The sequence below is a fragment of the Nymphalis io genome, chromosome 15, assembly GCF_905147045.1.
Source record: "Nymphalis io chromosome 15, ilAglIoxx1.1, whole genome shotgun sequence".
Lineage (NCBI taxonomy): Eukaryota > Metazoa > Arthropoda > Insecta > Lepidoptera > Nymphalidae > Nymphalis > Nymphalis io.
The window spans coordinates 590,238-612,963 of record NC_065902.1 but is presented as its reverse complement, the minus strand read 5'-3'; the positions used below and the strand labels follow the sequence as shown (position 1 = coordinate 612,963).

Here is a 22,726-nt window from a genome sequence, read left to right as displayed (position 1 = left end):
TTTTAACATCGTTACTCGGTATAACAAAACGAAATGGCCGTCATAAAAGGCCTGGCACATATGAAATATTGTTATTGAAAAAAATGCTAAATAAAATAAAACTAATAAATAAATAGACACAGCGTTTTGTTCATAACATAAATATTATTATTATATTATAAAGCAACGGAGTATATATGCGCAAGCACATACAAGGAGGTATGACTATGAGAGCGCGTCATACCGTTTGTCGTCACGGGGCCGACCCCGTCGAGCCGAGACCGATCTTGCTCTCAAGGAGCGCCAAAAGCTTTTTCACATAAATAAAAAAAAACATTAAAATAAATTCAATTTACAAAACAAAGTTTTAGATTTAATATATTAAGGTCCTCCAGACCGATTTCAGCCACGGCGGCTAATCTCAAGAGAGATTAGCCAACTGCACAGGACATATTACCGATGGGACGGCAATCCGACACGACCGGAAAGAGGTCAGGCGCAGGACCAACGGATTTACGTGCTTTCCGAGGCACGGGAGTGTACACACTTCCAATTTCCAGACTCCGGGCTGCTAATGAGAATTTATCGACAGAAAAACCCAATAATTTTTTATTGGCCTGACCTGGGATTTGAACCAAGAACATCCAGGTCTGCGGCCTTACATCTAACCACTAGACAACGAGGCAGTCAAGGCTCCAACAAGTTTAATATATTATATATCATTTATATTACAGAACCAAATATTTGAATAAATCTAGTCCTACCTTAATCGAATAACAAGACAGACACTATAGGCCATCCTTATCCTAGACGATATTCTAGAAGTGTCAGTAGAGGTTGTGACGAAGGGGGGACGCGCGTCACTGATTCAATCATTGAACAATTGCCGCATCGGAATCTTCGCTCGCGTTATGCAATATGGAGCCGTTTTGCAAATATATTTGCAAATGCAAATTAAATTGACAATTACAATATCATAAACTATTATAATATTAACATTTATTTATTCAAATTACTTTATACAATGTGGGATTACACTTTCAACTTGATAGTAAAAGTAAAAAACTACCGACGGTTTGAAAAAGAAAATCCAAACCTGAGAAGAACTTGAAAGAAACTTTATCTAAGTTAGTAAATTCATATCGTATTTACATGAATAATATATGTCAAGCCATAAGTCCAAGTTAATAAAATTTTAAAATTTAATTTATATCCTGCAAATTTGGACATTATACAATTGGATTATTTCTAGTAGTAATCATTGTTGTATATTATAATTAGGTTACGATACAATGAAATAAAGAATAAGTAAATTAACAGCCTGTAAATGTCCCACTGCTGGGAGAAACCTTATCTTATTATAATTAGTCTCTAATTGATTATAATTCATATTTTGAATAATTGACGTTACTTAAAATACTTAGATTTTATCTTGAGATTTATTACCCTCTCTTGCATAGTTCTACATTATAATGCAACGAGTGCGCTAAAGTCGAACATGTTATCAGCACCACGATGCATATGTTGAAAGATTTACGTAATACTAGATTTCTTCGCCCGCGTCTTGGTGAGGGCCGTTATTCGGAATAAAAAACCTATGTGTAGCCTTTCCCTTTCCATGAGATTCAAACTTGCTTCACAGCAAATTTCATCAAAATCGGTTCAGTGATTTTGCCGTGAAAGCTTAACAGAAGACAGAGTTAATTTCGCTTTTATAACATTAGTATAAATTGCTATAAGTATAGAAGGTACATATATATTGTAAAAACATATATTTTTTAATTAATAATGTTCGGCTAACAACAGCACCAATCTTAGATATATTTAAACATTCTTAAAATAAAATGCTCGATTGTAGATCCACTTACTAGCAACCCCAACTTTCAATAAAAATGGGGGAGAAAAAAGCGGACAAGAGACTAATAAATATTTGTATTAGCTGATGTTGCGGATAAGCAATACTTGGGACTAATTAGTTAATTAAGTGAATATAAAATAATGATACTTAAACATGTCTCTTTAAATTTATAATATAAATAACAAAAGTCTACTTGAATAAAATATATTTTGATTAATCGTATTTGTATTCAAACAACTACTAATTATTATTCCAAGCAATAAAATAAACACAGACATATTTATAGGCGTATCAGGTGGTCGATGTGAGCGGATGTCCTCAGCATCAGACATTATGTGTGGGCGATATGAGGGTACGGGTAACAGATAACAAATCCAGACTCACTCAAACGATTTACTAATCACTTTTAACACAATTATAATAAAGAGTCGTGAGACAGTTTCTAGATGTGTTGTCTGAACGGCGGCTACCACTGAAGTGTCGTGTCGCCAACTCGCAACGACCCATCTAGACTCCGTCGTTATGTAACACTGACAACGCTTGCGGCTCATTCTCAAAACAACTCCAGTATGTTGGCATCACCGACATATTTAAATGATCATATTTATCTGCCGCCGTTTATCTTACTTTGCCAAATCTTTCTTCTTTGTTGCACATTAAAATTAAATAAACTTGGTGGAAGCGGTTTTGCAAGCCCGTCTGGGTAGGTGAGCACAACCCACTCATCATATATTCTACCGCTACACAGCACTAATCAGTAATGTTATGTTATGGGTGAGTGAGCCAGTGTAACTACAGGCACAAATGGCAGTGCGGTGTGTCACAACTTCTGTGGCGATTGGTGATGTCTGGAATGGTTAATATTTCTTACAGCGCCAATGTCTACCACTGACTATTAACCACCATCATTTGCCAGTCCGCCTGTTATATTTTAAAACAAAATCCATGACTCCATTTTGCATAATGTTATCCTTAAATTGGTCCTATCTATGTACTAAGATGGAATACGAGGTTGTCCGAGTGACGATTTCAGCTTTTGGCAAATGTGTAATCAAGTGGATCGCGTCCTCACTTTATACCTATTTTGCGTAATTAATAAATATTTATAAAATTAGAAATAATAAAAAAAAAACTTTTTTAAAAATTTATATTGTTCCAAGTTTTTCTGAATATATAGAATATGTAATAGTATATATATCGTAATGAATATATACGATATTGAAAATTATTAAGCGCAAAGTATTTGTTATAAAAATATATATTTTTATTATTAATTAAATTATTATACAAATCAGAACTCGGAAATTAGCTTGCATTGTTCATATCAATGTTTTTTTTTTAAAATATATAGCTTAAAAAAATAGTAAATATTTGAGTTGATTGACGCTTTTAGTAGTTTTAGTTGAAGCGAAATTTATCAAATGATACATCACTTAACATTTCCGTCAGGTCGACTCAATCATTGGAAAGTTTGCTTTGGAACAAGACATTTCATGAATAATAATTTACTTTTAAAAATAAAATACCTAAGCTTACTTATATTACCATTTTACGTTACATAATTGCGAGGCAGGTAAGCGCCACAGAATTGTGCGGTTAATTTTTGTTTATATTATTAGAGCCAGCACCGACCATCATCCACCTCTCACGTTCTCCTGAAAAGAAGTAGACTTTAGTCGAGAATTGGTTTTTCGAAATTTTCTGGCTGTTATCGATACATTGATTTTTAAACGAAAATGTGATCATGAAGCATTAAAAAACGAGTCTGTTATTGTAAACTAGTTTCAATATTAAATAATTAAATTCTGAGTAAAAACGCAAACAGTTCATATAATGTCAAGGGCTATGCATTGTAAGCCAATATTATCGGTTATTGATTATGTTGTACTAGGTATTACTACTCGTTAACTTTTTGTCGCTTATATATAACACTAATGGCTTAGTTTTATTGTAGCTTTATTTATTTTTTTACATGCCCTAATTTAGTCATAAGTCAAATATACTTTATACAAATAGCCTCTTACACATTGTAATATTTTATTAAGTTTAAAGTTACCACCGGAAGAACCGGAGAAACAGTAGTTACTCTATTTCATCTTTTACTTTACATATGTGTGTTAAATAAATACCAAAGAAATATTATTCGTCGTGTTTGAAAACTAACAAATACTTTACGTTTGCGATTTTTTATCCGTACCGTAACAGCCTGTGAGTGTCCCATTGCTGGACTAAAGGCCTTCTCTCTTTTTGAGGAGAAGGTTTGGAGCTTATTCCACCACGCTGCTCCAATGCGGGTTGGTAGAATACACATGTGGCAGAATTTCAGTGAAATTAGACACATGCAGGGTTCCTCACGATGTTTTCCTTCACCGTAAAGCACGAGATGAATTATAATCACAAATTAAAATTCAGTGGTGCTGGGTTTGAACCCACGAGCATCGGTTAAGATTCACGCGTTCTTACCACTGGGCCATCTCGCCATATGTTTTTATATATATTGTTTAACATATATATAATATTTTATCTAGTATTTTTGTGATATATAAATGTATAAATTACTACGAGTTGAAAGTTTTTGCTGTTGTTTTATAAAAGTGAACACCTAGTCCGAAGAAGGATGACTAGGTTTTACGGAGATGAAACCTTGTTAATACTAGTTCTTTACTTTTTGATCAATATTGGCGGGCAAATGATATTGATATAATAGATTTAATGCACAGTCTTTGCGTATATGGCGTGTAGTGGTACTGAACCGTATAAAACAATCCACGGAAGGCACCACACTGGTGTACGCCGTTTATTATCTACTACGTTAACAGAATTTACGTTCTACGCAGAGCCTAACGCTTTGCGGCTGCGACACCATATACAAAAAGGCTTATAATCAAAATATCAATAAACCGTCAAGTGAAAGTTGCGTTCGATCAAGGAAAAAAATAAATTTGGGTAGCCACCATCTTAAATATTAAGATTTGTATATGGATATGGTTTTGCCATTATGAAATCCGTTATAATAATATTAAAGATTAGAATTACCGAATTGTAATTAGGACACGACATCAAAATTAGTTTCTCTAGCAGATACAACCACAAGAAACAGCCAGTACCATACCAAGTAAACATAATGACTAGTACGTAATTGCTTTAAATTGCAATTTAAACCTTAGCCTAGTTGCAATACAAATTTCAATACATATTCGTGTTTTTATAGTATAATTATACCACAGATTCTTATTCTAACATAATTCAAAGTCAACGTGTTCTGTATGAGTGTTCTGGAAAGGGATACAATCACTACAAAATATCCATATTGCACTATACATTTAGTAATAATAATAGACCGATTTCGGCCATGGCGGCCAATCTCAAGAGGGATTAGCCAACTGCGCAGGAGATATTGTAGTTCACAAGTGTGTGCGCAAACACAGGTGCACTTTCTATTCCCTTACTCTCATAATCCGATGGGCAATCCGACACGACCGGAAAGAGATCAGGCACAGGACCAACGGCTTCAAGTGTTTTCCGAGCTCCAAGGCACAGGAGTGTAAACATTTCCAACTGTCCAGACTCCGGGCTGATATTAAGAATTTTCGACAAAAAACTCAATAACTTTTTATTGGACCGACTTGGGATTTGACCGCAGGACCTCCCGGTCTGCGGCCTTCTATCTACTAGACCAATGAGGCAGTCAGAACTATAAATATAATATGTCACGAGAGGACCTGTATCCGGCATCCATCAGCCAAAAACTAACCGCAGTGATCAAAGAAGTAATTAGTCAAAATTACGTTATTCTACGTTACGTACGTTTTTTTACTAGTCTCATATATTCAAAATGAATCAGAATTAGATTGATTGAATAGATATCAACGGTTCGGAATGTAAATACCGAGAAGAATGAGCAAGAAACTTTTATTTTATATTTTTGTAAATAATATTTTAATTTACTAATAGGCATAGTTTAAATTCATCTGGACTATCATACAAACAAGAACTAATGGATATATATCCGATGCCCAGATATCAACTCAAGAATAATTGATCGAAATCTAGAGTACACTTTTCATCAGGCCGTGTCACCTCATACCCATCAATCATATTTTTTATCATTTCATTTCCGTACTACGCTCAAAGCGGAATTGCGAGTTGAATATAAGGATCTGACTCATAGCTTTGACCCTCACTCTTCCTAGGAAAATTGCAGAGGTCAGACAATCACTGCATTGTAACAATAATGACAGTAGTTACATGTAAGTCAGTTAATGGTTAATAAGTAAATACGGGGCGAGATGACCTAACTGATTAAACTTACGATCAAATAACACAAATTCTAATTCCTGATGAGTTGTCACGTGCTAACTAGAAAACGAAACATCATGATGAGACAACAATCTGTATATGTCAGTTAGGTGGGCTGAATGTGGAATGAAAAAAAGAGGTTCCATTCTCGACAAAGTATCCTGGGTCATTTTTCACACACGACCATCTGATCCCAAATTAAGCTTGTACAAAGCTTGTGCTATGGGAACCAGACAACTGATATACTACATATACTACTTTTCTTTTGTAAATACATACTTATATAGAAAATTACACCCAGACTCAGGACAAACAGACATGTTCATGCACACAAATGTCTGTCCTGGGTGGGAATCAAACCCACAACCTTCGGCGTGAAAAGGCAAGTATCTACAAACTACGCCAACCGGCTCGTCAAAGTTAATCTAAATATTAGAAAAATTGCGTTGTTCAAGATACTGAGTGAGACCAGGGTGATTGTTAATCTTAATGTCGTTTAATTAAGCCTTACGTTATCATAATAATTTGAGAACTTGTTTAATAATTAATAATTTCCTAACTTAGTGTTTTCATTTTGTTTAACATTTTGGAGCATCGTCAAAAATCCATGGATATTTCCGCAATAGAAATTCTAGCAAAAGTTAGGTTAAGGATAAAAGTTAAAACCCTAAGACCTCTTCTCCTGTTAAGAAATGGCTTGGACCTTATTCCATAGAAATAAAGATTTATCTACCTATTTAAATATCCAGTATGATTATTTAATTGTACGCCGACGCCGATATACATGAAGCATACATACATATTTGTTTTGTGTTTAAAATGTTTAAATTTGGAGCGAAAATGTAAGTAAAACAGCCGAGATGGCCCAGTGGTTCGAACGCGTGAATCTTAACCGATGATCGTGGGTTCAAACCCGGGCAAGCACCACTGAATTTTCATGTGCTTAATTTGTGTTTATAATTCATCTCGTGCTTGACGGTGAAGGAAAACATCGTGAGGAAACCTGCATGTGTCTAATTTCATTGAAATCCGGCCACATGTGTATTCTACCAACCCGCATTGGAGCAGCGTGGTAGAATAAGCTCCAAAACCTTCTCCTCAAAAGGGAGAGGAGGCCTTAGCCCAGCAGTGGGACATTAACAGGCTGTTACTGTACTGTACTACCTATTTAAATATCCAGTATGATTATTTAATTGTACGCCGACGCCGATATACATGAAGCATACATACATATTTGTTTTGTGTTTAAAATGTTTAAATTTGGAGCGAAAATGTAAGTAAAATTAAGGGAAATGTAACCCAAAGCCGGACTTACAGTATAGCTCAGGGGAGAAAGACATAATCAAATTAAAAATATAATATATATCATATAAAATATAATGTAAGTAAATAAACTTTTGAATTTAATTTTAAATTTAAAGAGACGATTTCAGACAAAGTATTATTAATTAATTGTGGCAATTGTATTTTTTTTTGTTTTCTTCTTTAAATAGTATCTAAGATAATTTGACTTGCAAAAGTCGTACTTAACGGTAGCCGGTGTTGCAAAAGTAGTGAATTGAGCTCAAGGATGATGGGTTAACGTGGACCAAAGTATTACATTATACGCGATGGGTCATTGACCTCAATTGTCTTGCTGTTATCCTGATTTATGACGATAGACAAACAATATGAGATAATTATGTTACCTAAGACTTGATAAAAATGTCTGACCATAATCATCATCAGAATCATTTGGATTAGCAATCACTTTCTGTTATAAAAATACAATATTTTTATAACAGAAAGTGATTGCTAATGTTTTTTATAAATTTGTTATATCAACGCCTAATCAACATGCCGATTTTTTAAATTATTTGAACAATGCCGATTTTGAAGAAATTACTTCCATGGAAATATTTCCATTCCTAACTGGAACGAAAGCTGGCAACAGTGCGATAGAAACCCAAGGGCTCGAGTAGAACTTGCGACTTTCATATCACTAAAGATCAGAATACCGTTTGCAAACAGACAATGTGCTCTCTAATAAGTCCAGAGTTTTATCTCCACAAATTTATTAAAAAGGCTTTAAGTTTTTAAAGGATTTAAATTACAAGGATATACTGGGTCAGGGATATACTGGGCTACTCAACAAGTGACATAATATTATTTTGTAACGTGTTATATCAGAATAACGTATGATTGGACGGGTACTGCTAGCAGTTTTTCCACCATTCTTCGCAATCATAATTTACATAATTTTATGAATAAACGAGTGACATGAATAAATTAAATGTCGTCATAGAGATGAACATATTTCAATTTATATACATACATTTACAAGATATAAATAATACATTACTTGCCTTAACTTACATCCCAAAATGAAAGAATCAATTTTACATGTCAATAGGTCTTTCTGCAAGTCCTTTTAGTTTGGTACTACCACCTACTTATTAAAATGATGATGATGGTTTAAAGGTTGAAAAAGCATATGAGTGTCTATGACGGCCCGTTGATGGCAAGAAAGACGAATATTCCTCACAATTGGCATTGACGCCTGTAAGAGGTGGTGGTAGTGAGTGGCCATGGACCAGGTGTCCACCTTTTCCATTTGACTTCCTGTATCAAATAAAAAAGTGAAGAATTGAGATAGGAAAATTTGTTGAAATTAAATAAAAAAGTGAGTGTCAAAAATCCCAATAAAATGGCACGACCCAAGGCTTATATATAGCGTCACGATAGTTTGCACAAGCGATACCGTGACACTTTCCGAAGAGACGGTGAGGGTACCGCTGGTTTTTTATGGGTATTCTGGTGCAATGGATATTTTCGGCGGCGGCGAGTCCCACTTACCCGTCCACTTCATGTAGGGGTAACGCGTAAATGGGTTTTTCAGCGAAATAATAATAGGTCCTTATATATAGGACTTCAGGGTCCGTGGTCTAATAATCTAACCTCTAGTCCAACTGGGTAGTTAGTCCAGTGCAATACAAATGATGTAACACAACAGTACATCTACTAGCATATATATTTGTATATAAAATAATAGGTATAGTGGTAGTTGACAATGGCTGTCTAAACATAGAAACTGTAATTATATCATCGATAAAGAATCGATTGTTAGCCCGCACTTGTGTGCCAAGCAATTTTCGACCTTGTAAACGACTTCGGTTATTGATTAAAGCCTTCTACTCGCATGTATCAAGGATAAGTTGAAATTAATTGATTTTATTGAAATGCACGGTGGATATCGTTCTGCTATTTAATTAAAAATATACGTGCGTATAATGCCCTCCAATATTATTCAACGCAACATTATATAAATAATAAGATTAGTTGATTGCATACATTTAATTGTATTTAATTGAATCTATGATTAAAAGGATGAAAAAGAGTGTTCTGCTATTATATATTAAAAAGAGTCTTCTACTACTATGTTTCTTGCCGGTTTTCTCAGTAGAATCTGCATGCCGAACCGTAGGTACCTTTACATTTAATTCAATACTGTAACACGACGATTGAAAAGTGCCCTTATACTTTAATAAAAAAAATATTTGATTGATTGATACCAATAGTCATTTACATAGAAGATAATATTATCAACAAAACAATTTGAAACGACATACAAGTAAAATAAGCCATAAACGAAATTTTCTCAAATGTTTATCTGCATGAATGATGGAGAGAGCTGAAATGTCCCAATGGCTAGAGCACGTGAACCGTAACCATAAGAGGGTTGCGGGTTTTAACTCTTAATTTGTATTTATAATTCAACCGTGCTCGAGAAGTAATATGTTATCAGGAAACCACCAACCAGGATTAGGGTAGCGTTGCGGAATAATCTTTTAGAGCTGTTCCTCAAAAAGGAGACGAGGCTCGGTCATTAACAGGCTGTTACGTTTTTTTTAAATAGCGATAACAAGTATAATAGTCACATTAATACAGCTCACATAAACAGACAATTTTGTTTTATATTTATAACACGACATTAATTGTTGCGATTACCAGTCTCATAATATTAATAGTGCATATAAATAACGTATCTTATCTGTTAAGATTTAAATAAATTGCCGTAAATAACACATTGTATTGGATATTTATAATAAATGAACATACCAACATAGGAAACTTATTGTGTGTGAAATTCTTAAAGTAAATTATTAGATATATCATATCTTAATTGAAAATCTAATCAGCCTGACTACTATATTCTTAACCTGCGGGACAAGACAATTTTTTTATAATATTACCTATAATATGTACGGGCAGACGTTAAGTGGTCACCACCGCCCATAGACATAGGCGCTGTAAGAAATATTTACCGTTCCATCACCAATCACCAATGCCCCCATAAACCTTGGGAACTAAGATGTTCTGACTCTTGTGCCTGTAGTTACACTGACTCAATCACCCTTCTAACCGAAACAAAACAATACTAAGTATTTCTCTTTGGCCGTACACAGACGGACTTGCAGAAAGCCCTGACACCAAGTATTTCCAAAAGCAATTGACAAAAAAATAATAATCCTAAAGTATTCGGCTTATCATGTGATCAATAATTGACCATTGGAAAATAACAATCGCTTATTTTCAAGTGATCAATCTCTTTGACATTGTTTCTCCGACCAATTGGCAGACGATTAGTTTGGACGAAAACAAAGTTCGAAATCGTTTCCATAATTGCCGAATGCACTTAGTCTTAATAAATAAATTTGAAGTGTCTGTCTGTGATTTCAAATTCCCTCTATTTAAGCTATGGCTATTAGCGAGTTCCCAAAACCATAACAAAATTATTTTTTAATTTAGTTTACCGCTTTTACCTAGTAAATATATTTCAAAGAATACACTGATAAAAAAAGTTTTAGATTCTACTACATTATTTCAAAGTCAAACTCAAAAATCTTAACTCAATATGTGTGATACTTATTGATTACAAAAAATTTACCACCAGTTCGAACGTACCTTCGACTTGAGAAGAACAGGCGAAAGAAACTCAGCGGAATTTCTGATCGTTTGTGACCGTTTGTATCAATGACAAATGGAAGGGCCGCGAGACACCTAAGTGGCACTTGGTACTTTCTACTTACGTTGTCGTCCGCGATGTGCGCCGGCGTTGTTTCACCTATGTCTACATTGTTAGGAGAAATCAAGAACAGTATATCAATGAATTATTAATTTCCCTTTGTTAAGGTTACCTTTCTTTTTAAATGTTATTGCAAAATGAAAGAGCGTGAAGCTAAAACCGTTTCACTTAAAAGTTACATATTTTACTAAAAATCTCAGTAGAATTATTATTTTCGAAGCAAGAGTCTTCTAAAATAATGGCTCTATTAAATAGTTAATAAAACAGTACTAATTAAATAATCCTAATTAATATATAAATGTGAAAGTGTGTTCAACCGATCATCGTAAAATATAATATACATTATTTGCATACAAGTTGTAAAAGGCACAGAAAAGAATACAGGGTACCTCAGAGGCAGACGAAGTCGCGGGCGATAACTAGTAAAACTATAAAATAGCCGTTGGTACTTAAAATAATTCGTGAAAACCTTTAGTAAATTTTTTTTAGCAATGTTGCTTCTTTTTTGTTTTTGCTGCATTAATCACTAAGAACTAGATAGCCTCAATAGTATAATCAAACATTATAAAGAATTTTATATCATATCAATAATAGACGGATAATGTATCGAAAAAAAAATTTTTCAGTGTCAATATTTACAAGTGTGCCGTTACTTAAGTTAAACTTAGAGCATGTATAGCTGACAAATACGCAGCGCGATGCTAGTCGTACTCGTGTTGTTGTTGACAGTTGTAACCTAGTGAACCACATTTCGTCTATCGGTATCGAATTGTCGTAATTAACACCATCAGCGTTGAATTTCATGTGTCATAGAAAGTTCCTTTATGCCGGATTTGACAAATGGAATTTGAGTCTTATTTTAGCTTAAAAATATTTATATAATCTAATCAGATCTTATTAAGATTTTTTTATTCTACTAATATTATAAAGACGTCGTTATATCATATTTCATTTACCAGAGAACCAATGAAACTAATAAAGCATATGATAATTTAGTATCACTTGCCTGGACTTGAACCCATAATTTCGGTTAAGATTCACATGTATCGGCTATCATATTTATTTATGATTTTTAATACCCAACAAAATTTTGTAATTGGAATAAAGGGTGAACTTAATGGCTGAATCAATTTATTCTTCTGGCTGAATTTATTAGTCAACTTTCACATAAATATAATATGCTATTTAAAAACAAATATTATCATTACAACAATTTATATATATTTAATATATAGAGCTTGTTATATTAACGAAGTGAGAGAGAAAATTATTAAATAGCAGTGTCTAATGGAAATAGGTATTTCATTTCGTTTCGGAAGCGACACTTCCTCACGTGTGACTGCGCCTGAACTCGACCGTGACTGCATGGCTTCCGAGTTAAAATAACGACGATATACTTTGTTCGGACTACGAAAATTATACACTGCTGGGAAAAGGTTTGTGCTCCGATAAAAACTCATCAAAGACTTAAAAAATCATTGATTGACCACAAAATTGTTGATTTGTCTCAGATTGCTTTTTTAAACATTTGCCATTTATTTTTATATAATTAACGTTTAAATAATAACATTAAATAAATAATAACTACTAAATAACTTATGTAAATTACCATATCTTATACGTTTGACATCATGATCTCATCATGAACTCTTTTATGGTAATGAAGCTTACGTTAAATAGGAGATAATTTATGCTAGAAAATTCTGTTGCATGTCAAAAGTCTCATTCAAGAATCCAAACTATGATTTTAGGAATTCTTCTTAACAGGAGTGGATCTCATCCAGCCGATTTATGATATGATTTGGACAACTAGCAAATACAAAAGGATCCATCGGATTGTAAGTCGGTCTGTCCTTTGACAAGGCAATTAATAGGTATTAGATATGCCAACTGTGTCACCAAATGGTACCATTCTTCGTGACACTAATTTTAATATAAACAACTGGCCTAATGTCTAGTTAATAACTCCAGGCTCAGCATTTATAGTTCGGGTTAGGAAAAACGGTTTTGGATATTCGGTTTTATTAAGGGTTTAACGGTATAATTCAGGTGGATCTTGACAGTGTCACACTCCCGAGCCTTAGCAGATAAAACTGTCGATCCTGTGCTTGATCCCGACCCTGTCGATTTCGTGTTAGATCGTTGTCCATCAGACTATGAGATTGAGAGTGCAGATATTGCTGCTCTTATATGTCCTGCGTAGAAGTCAGTCTTTGAAATTACTGGGCTTGTCGAAATTCGATGAGTAGGGCTATTCCGTAAGAACAAACTCGAAATACTACTACGAAACTATAATTAACAACATACTGCAATAAGTAATTCATCACAGACCTTTATATGTAAGTATTTTAATCCAGACGAATTCTATAATCACATTTTTTTAAATTTAGTTTAAACTTAAGTGTTTAGTGTAAAGATACAATCTTATTATATTCATAGATTTTGAAGATCTCCGAACCAGTTTTGGTTATCAGAATGCAGAGAAAGCGATTCGTCGAGGTCATGTTATGTAAACTGTGCTGATAGCGGTCGCCGAACAGTCATATGTTTAAATTAATTTGTTATTTCGTTTATATGATAAAAAAGTTTTCGATATATATTATTTATTATTATATAAAAAATCTCATCTTATAATTTATTTACTATTTAAAGAACTCGCAAAATATAGATAAATAATAATCATTATCATCCTTCTTTAGTTTTTTGATAAGAATTCCCTCGATAAAATTCAACAGAAGGTTGGTGAAGTTTTTTTTTATTTGGTAACTATTGACGTGGTTTAAGTGTTATGTATAAAATTAATTTGAAAATAACTGTAGAAATAAAATGTTCGAAATATGCAGTCATATATATTTTCTACAAATTTTAATAATGATTACAGTTGAATTTCAAATCACTGGGTATAATTTCAAATCATTAAAAATACTAAATTGTCTATGGTATCATCCTAAAAGTAATTCCGTAACAGCCTGTGAATGTCCCACTGCTGAGCTAAAGGCCTCCTCTCCTCTTTTTGAGGAGAAGGTTTGGAGCTTATTCCACCACGCTGCTCCAATGCGGGTTGGTGGAATACACATGTGGCAGAATTTCAGTGAAATTAGACACATGCAGGTTTCCTCACGATGTTTTCCTTCACCGTAAAGCACGAGATGAATTATAATCGCAAATTAAGCACATGAAAATTCAGTGGTGCTTGCCCGGGTTTGAACCCACGATCATCGGTTAGGATTCCCGCGTTCTTACCACTGGGCCATCTCGGCTATTTAAAAGTAATTATTAGTAAATAATTACAAGCATGTCCAATATTGACAAATAATAAAAAAAATTATAAATTCGACATTGAGGACATAGAAACATTGACGGTCCACATTTAATAAGCTGAACTTGAAATATGTACATCGATTTATTGCATAAAAATAATCTAAGGTCACGCAGGTATGGTATCGTTAAATATTGATGAAGTTGTTCAGTAGCAGCCCTTTGGTTTCCCACGCGCGAGGGTTGCAAACTTAACAAATTGCTTAGAATTGGAAATTTCGATATCTAGGTATCCGATGTACCCTTCGACGGATTTTTGATACTGACAATGTCTATAATTGTGTGTAATAAATTAATAATTATTGTATTCTAACATTACTCGTATAAATTTCTTATGCGTTTTCAGCTCAATACGTTTTTAATATAAAAAAAATAGATGACCATATTTTTATTCTCACTCTTAAAACAAAAATTCTATTGCTTAAAGTTAAAGCTTATAAGCTGTGCGTTGAAGATCAGTCATTCAAGATTAATTTGATCTAAGCAGTTACTTCTTGTAACTGAGTTTTAAACTAGCTACTCTACCGATTAGGTTGAAGTTTTGCTCATCTTTATGTTGACAAAACAATCTAATACTACATGTACTTACTGAATATTGTTGTATATTTTTCTTATGTAAATACTTATTTATTACTAGTTTTTAGTAAGTGAGTTAATTTTAAACTTGTTCCATTCAAACCGATACACCTAATACTCTTATCTTGTTATAAAAAAAAACTATTTCGCTGAAAATTAATATAGACTTATTTTGAGAATATAATTAAAATATTATTTTGTGTTTAAATTATTTTTTAATAGTTTTAAAATATTAAAAGCGTCGGTTGCAGCGACGTGCAGTACGCATTATTGGCGACGTAAAGGTCACAAACACCCTTGAACCTTTATAATTGCGTCGCGAGATAGCAGCACTGAGCGCTTTCTATCGACTGTATCACGGCGAGTGCTCTGAGGAATTATTCTCTCTAATTCCTGCTTCCCCCTTCCTTCTTAAGTCCACGCGAGCTGGTTCTCGATGTCACCACCTAACTGTGACATCAATTCCATCGCGCACAAAGAAATTTGGCAACTCCTTTCTTTGTCGCACTACCAAAAAATGGAATTCCTTACCAGCTCACGTGTTCCCCTCCTCTTACAACCCGGGTTCCTTCAAACGAGGCGTGAAGAGGCATCTTGCGGGCCGGGCAAGGCGGGGACGGCTAGTACAGAACATTTTTCCCGACTGTACTGGCCGTCGTCGCGTTTGGACTCTACTACCACTTAACATCAGGTGGAGTAGAGTCATTTGCCATCCCGGAGCATATAAAAGAAAAAAAAACGGAAAGTGAAAGTGTAGGTCATAACTATAAACTAGAGTTAAAGGTCCGTCTCTAAATTTAGTCTACAACTGACCTATTTTGTATCTTTGTTTACGTCGAGGTTTGAAGTGTGTCTTTTAAGCGTGGCCCAAATATAACTTCTCATTAACAGGGAAATAGCTTTTACCCGACTACGGCGTTAGTTCAAGTTTGGTAGCCATGTCGTACATATTACCTATGTATGGACTTTATTGTTCTACTTACGACTATTATATAATAATCCATCCAACGCTATGATGGAAATTTCGACCGTAACAGCTTAAAAAGTAGATTGCTTTATCAATCAAAGATTTCCAAACATGAAAGTCTGTAAAGATATAAATAAAACTGTACGCCTAGACACAACTGCTTAAATAATGAAATTTTAATTATTTTTTCAGTGATGAGGACGACACGAGCCGACTACTTCGGCAGCTGAGCCGCATCAACCGACCGCTGGGCATCACTTTCCTGCAAATGACCAAGCTCATGGGACAATGCCAGCAGGTACCAAAATTTTAAGATTTCCTGATATCGAGACCAATATCATTTAACAAAATTATCATCATTATCATCATTCGCTTGCACTTTTCTCATTTATCTGGTGACCCTAAAATATTTTTAATCTATGGAGTGTATTTTTAAAACAATTTAAAAAAAATCGGGTACCGTCGATTCGAAAAAGTATTAAAACTATATAAACAGAGGCACAGTGGACATCGCTTTGAAATAACTGACAATTGGCAGAAACGGGCGCTGTTGTACGGTTTTAAACGACTTTTTAGTTTATAAACATTGGAGTAAAACATCAACAGTGTTAGGTGGATAGGTAATATTCGTAGTCTGTACGAGTGAACTGTCTCGTTGGTCTGTTTACTACATTATAATGCTGCAGACCCCGAGATCCTAGATTCAAACCCAGGTCGGGCTAATACATTGTAAGCTATTATCCCATATGGCGGAAGTTGAATTAGACTATACTCCCGTGCCTCATAAAATACGTGTCGGATTTACCGACCCATCGGATTTCGCGCGTTAGGGAATAGTGACGACTCTGGTGTTTGTATACACACTTGTGCACGACAGTATCTCCTGCACAACTGAGCAGCCCAACTGGCTAGTCTCACTTGACAATAAATGCCGTGAAGGGTGTGGGTGGTGTGATTAGTAGTAGTAATCCTATAAATAAATAAGCTCATATACATATTTATATTACATTTTAGACTTTTAAAACATTAGTTATCGATTATTACTCTCTTCTTGTAATTCTAGATTATTTTGAACGTACCAGCGTTTAGGTACCGTGTTTCTAACTTTGTGATAAAATACTTTGATAGCTCTCATAAAAATCCGTTTTTTTTTGCGTGATGCGACAACATTATCAATAGCTATATAAAGGTTTATTTTTCTGCTAAGCTGATTCAAATCCGGGTCACTTATTTTATGTGCCTAATTTGTGTAAGCACAAGGTGAACCTGCATGTAACGAATGAAATTCTACCAGATACGCGTCACCAACCCACTCCGAAGTTGAATAAGCTCAAGATATTCTCGGTTAGACGCTGACAACAGCCAAATAGTTGGAGTCTATTATCGATTAAGTTACTGAACCTTGGACCACAGTGGTATGTTCAACAGAAAACAAAAACCGCTGTATATCACTTTACTGGGCAGAGTCAGAATGCCACTCCAAATGAGATAAGTATGTTGTATCCCCGGAGCTATTCAACAACGCGTTAGAAGACTAGGTCTAGACTAAGGTCTGTCACAACTTTAAATTAGGAAAGCGTTAGATTATTATAACATTTTTGATCTCAGTTGTTACATGAGTTTATAATATATATAACAATAAATCGTCCGTCGGTCCAATGAGCTGACTGTAACAAAGCGTGCGCTAGCGAACATGCCCTTGACCCGTTTTCTTTCCAAGTTACTAAAGCGCTGTGCTAAGCAAAACTGAGATGAGATCTCGACCACACGCTACTGACCTCTTCCCGCTACACGAAATAGCTTATGGATACAAGCTTGACACAAGTATAATACACGAGCTGTGCCCTGCGGTTTTACCCAACTTTTTTATTACACATGGACTGAACCAGTATCGTGAAGTTGAAATTGCTTAAGTTTTTATCGTCTACCAATTTTAATGGAATACAGACTTAACGGTAAGTTCTAATAGTTTATAATAATTCAATTACTTACATTTTTATTGTTAGCCGTTTTGTATTCCGGACAAACAGTCAAAAAAGACAGACAAAAATAAAAATATTGGTTGTTTTGTTTTTCCATAACTTACAAAAAGCCATATTAACGTAAATAAGTAATAATATTTTGAAATCAAAGACAGACACTCCAATTTTACTTATTTGTGTAGATTAGGTATATAGTTTTTCCTAGTATCAAACAATACCGCTTTATACGACTGTATACAATGGTAGCCGAAAATATTGCTTCGTTACTTTGCTCATATTTATATTGACTTCTGCGGTCTAATATACTTCAATACACAAACAATAGGTCTTATTTTATTAAGGGAGCAGTAACGGAAGACTGACTGCACACCTTAAAAAGAAATTTTAGTATGTCTTTTATTTATAAAAACATCGCTTCACAAGACTTAATCCACTTCTATACCAATTTTAGTGGAAACCGTCTGCCATTCGAATTGAATTTTACTCAACATTCATACATAAAAACTTTCGCATATATGTAAATAAATAAATACTATACATGGAAATGCTGTTTACAAATTTACAATTATTATATATAGCGTTTACAATACGAGGGGCCGGTTGGCGTGGTTCGTGGGTTTGATTCCCACCCAGGACAGACATTTGTATGCATGAACATGTCTGTTTGTCCTGAGTCTGAGTGTGATTATCTATATACATATGCATTCACTAAATAAAAGTAATATATGTATTACATCAGTTGTCTGGTTGTGACATAGTCCAAGCTCTGCTTATTTGGGTATCAGATGACCGTGTGTGAATAATATCCCAAAAAAAAACGGTAATAACACGATACCATAACATCGCGATAATGACCACGGAGCAAATATAAATTATGTATAATGTTACTTACTCAAAGAACAAGTCAATCAGTTTATTGACTCTTGCTATTTTTCACGGGCTAAATCTAAAAGTCATAGTACACATTCATTATTCATTGCCATATTTCTTTCATCGAAACTTCCAACCTTAGTCTTCATTTACGTAACATTATACTTTAACGTGTAATATGATTACACGCGTAACTTTAATGTCGTCTTATTAACTCTGTATTAAATTAATAGATAGCTACTATATTTCAAGTATCAATAATTTAACTTCAAACTAAAGTATAAATGGTAGAAAGCAGCAATAGCTCGAGCACTCAGTCATCAGTAACAGCCTGTTAATGTCCCACTGCTGGGCTAAGGTCTCCTTTCCCTTTTGAGGAGAAGGTTTGGAGCTTATTCCACTACGCTGCTCCAATACGGATTACGGACAACACATGTGGCAGAATTTCAATGAAATTAGACAATGCAGGTTTCCTCACGATGTTTTCCGTCACCGTCAAGCACAAGATGAATTATAAACACAAATTAAGCATATGAAAATTCAGTGGTGCTCGTCTAGGTGTGTTCACACATCACGATTATCGGTTAAGATTCACGCGTTCTAACCACTAGGCCATCTCGGCTTTTTCGGCCAGCTCGAGCACTATTGTACAGTAAATAAGTCAATTATTTCATAATTTCAATAAAAAACTATAAAACTAACTTAAATTTAACTTACTCAATATACTTACTTATATTATATATAATTTAAATTTAATAGTTATATTTTATGTAACATCAAAATTAGTCCACTTCCCTGTTAAAACAGTAGTGGAAACTTAACTGGCATAAGTGTTAAAATATGATTATTATATTAAGTTGTAATATACGATATGCTGTATGTTTCCCTAATAAATAAATAAATAAATAAATAAATAAATAAATATTTTTGAAAATGACTGTACATAGATATAAAATATATTTTTTTAAATAAATAAATTAAACTGAAATAATAATAAATACTTACTCAATATGTATATCGTTGCTATGAAGCGGCACGGGATAGTTTACTTACATTCCCAGCGTGGACGAATTTGCAATTAAGTTTATTTGCAAGGATTTTCTCCTCTAGTTAGTTATGCTTCTCTAATGTGACAAATCATTGCGACCCCTTTATAATTAGTATAGACTCCAATTATTGCTATCGTCATATTTCGCAGGTGGAGGGCGTGGAGGGCGGCGCGGCGCGCGGGCGGGGGCGCGGCGCGGGCGCGGCGCACGAGCGCCTGCGGGCGGGCGGCGCGCACGCCGGCCTGCTGGGGGGCAGCCCTCTGTCGCTGCTGCAGGGGATCATCCCAGGTGAACCGCATTTATAACTTACCATAATTTGCGTACATTTGTCACTTTAAAAGTCTCTAATCACATATTTGGTGAATATTTTCTGTCTGACGAGCCGGTTGGCGTGGTTGGTAGAACACTTGCCTTTCACGCCGAAGATTGTCGGTGCATGTACATTTGTGTGCATGAACATTGTCCTGAGTCTGGGTGTAATTACCTATATAAGTATGTATTTACAAAAAAAAAAGTAGTATATGTAGTATATCAGCTGTCTGGTTTCCATAGCACAAGCTTTGTACAAGCTTAATTTGGGATCAGATGGCCGTGTGTGAAAAATATCCCAGGATATTATTATTATTATATCTGGTTACCTATTAAATAGTCTTAGTATACAGTATACAATGACTCTAGAATTCGCCCGTTCTCAACTGTAGACAAAGGCTTAAGGTCAAGAACATAGTCTAGAGCTCATTCGTACACGTAGGTTGCCTCGGTACGTTTTACCTTCATCACGAGCACGAGGTGAATTATAAACTCAAATTGAGCACGTGAAAACTCTGACGTGTTCCTTGAACCAGTCAGACATCTCTTACAACATATGTACTTAATCAAATTCAACGAAAACTACATTTGATGTTCATGATACGAACGCGTGGGACGAAGCTTGAAATCGTTGTCGTTATTTAATTAATGTTTTATACAAAATTATTAATAATCAATTATTAATGAATCTCTTTCCAAGTAAATTATTCATAGTGTTCCCAATAACACTTTAATTCCATTTAAGTTTACTCGTTAATAACAGTTTGTCGATTGCGAGCAATTAGCTTACCCAGAACAAAATTACGTAGCGTGTAATATTTGTAATTGTCCACTTCTGCTGTTGCTACGGACGCGAGTTGCAATAATCTGACGTGTAGTCATAACTTAACTTTTCCTATATTGTCAAGCGTGTCGGCACTATTTCTACATAACTAAACTTTCAACATAGCCAGTCACAATAGTTTTATAAACGCAGAATATATTTCGAAGGTACGAAGTGGTGCGGCACGGGCGACATAGCAGCGGACTACCACGATCTGGGCGCGGACCGCTCGCTGGACCGCTGCTGCCGCACGCACGACCTGTGCCCCAGCAAGGTGCGCGCCTTCTCCCGCCGCTACAACCTCACCAACAACTCTCTCTACAGCAAGTCGCACTGCACCTGCGACGACATGCTGTTCGACTGCCTCAAGGCCGCGAATACATCCGCAGCCCATCTCATGGGCCATATCTATTTCAATATAGTTCAAGTTCCCTGCCTGGAAGACCTAGCCACCGGAAGACATTTCAGGGAAGCGCGGCTAGGCTTCTAGTGACATCTAGCGACGAATAGTTAAAATAGTGAATCAGCGCCATCTATTAGTCATGTTAGTCTGCACGGATTTATACGCTGTATATTATTGCATTTACTTGAGTTTGTGTATCTGTATGTCATGAAATAAGTGTAAATAATGTAAAGTTTATTAACGTAATTAATGATTAAAATACACGTTAAACCTGTGATATGTCTGTGCCTTGAATTATTCTTTAATGTAAATTTAGATGATGGCGCTGACATGTTCACGTAATATAATTAGACAATGATTATTTTGTAATAGTAAGCTAATTATTTATTTGTCATAATTAAGATAACGATGAATCTAATGATATTTATTGTTTTAAACAGTTAACGTTAATATTGCAACTGAGCTACGATCAATTAATACATCGCTAACTAATTCAAATATAAGTTTTACCAATAAATAAAAGTGTTCATTATTTACCCGATCCTCGATATGCACTTATTTACATTAGGACTTTAATAAATATATAAAAATCAAAATTCCTTTAATTAACTAATGTTCAAATAATGACTGCACGGACTGGTGACTAGATTGATAGCAAAATTTCCCAGATGAATAGAAATTCATAAATAACGAATCATTTTTTTAATGAAATTTAGAAAAAGTAACCAAGGACTTGAAACTTCATCTTATTTTATTACTACATATAGTTGAAGAGTACATTTTTTGCCACAAACGGCTTATGAGTTTTTAATCAATCAAAAATCAAATGAATAAATTCGTTTTTTTACTATTTTGATTTACTTAAGAATTTACTAAAATTTCCATATCAATCGGATCTACTTTTTATAATTTTTTTGACTGATTTAAAAACGAGGAATTTCTGTGTGAGGCATATTTTATGTAACTATTACGATACCAATTAACTTCATTCCAGGAAAGTTGAGAAGTTGACTACACTTTTTCTCTAAAAATTTATATATGAGTTGCAGCCAGTGTCAGAATAATGTCTTATTGTTAATTACCCAAAAACATTACCCAATGCCGGTGCACTTAATATATATATATAGTGACGTCCCAAAACATTTCGAGCTATTTTAATATAATTTTCCTATAAACATATACTGAAAAATTATTTTATATATAAATAAAAATCAATACTATTATACTT

The 22,726-nt window shown here is 34.5% G+C and overlaps 1 protein-coding gene across 1 annotated transcript in view; it reads left to right on the top strand.

Moving 5' to 3' along the window:
- LOC126774058 (uncharacterized) overlaps window positions 1–22,003 on the top strand; it is a 32,286-nt gene extending 10,283 nt beyond the window's left edge. The window contains exons 2-4 of the mRNA XM_050495396.1: window positions 16,255–16,360; window positions 20,113–20,251; window positions 21,263–22,003. Coding sequence (XP_050351353.1) covers window positions 16,255–16,360; window positions 20,113–20,251; window positions 21,263–21,585 — 568 coding nt within the window. The 3' untranslated portion in view covers window positions 21,586–22,003. The remainder of the gene's footprint in view (window positions 1–16,254; window positions 16,361–20,112; window positions 20,252–21,262) is intronic.
- Window positions 22,004–22,726: the final 723 nt, after the last annotated feature.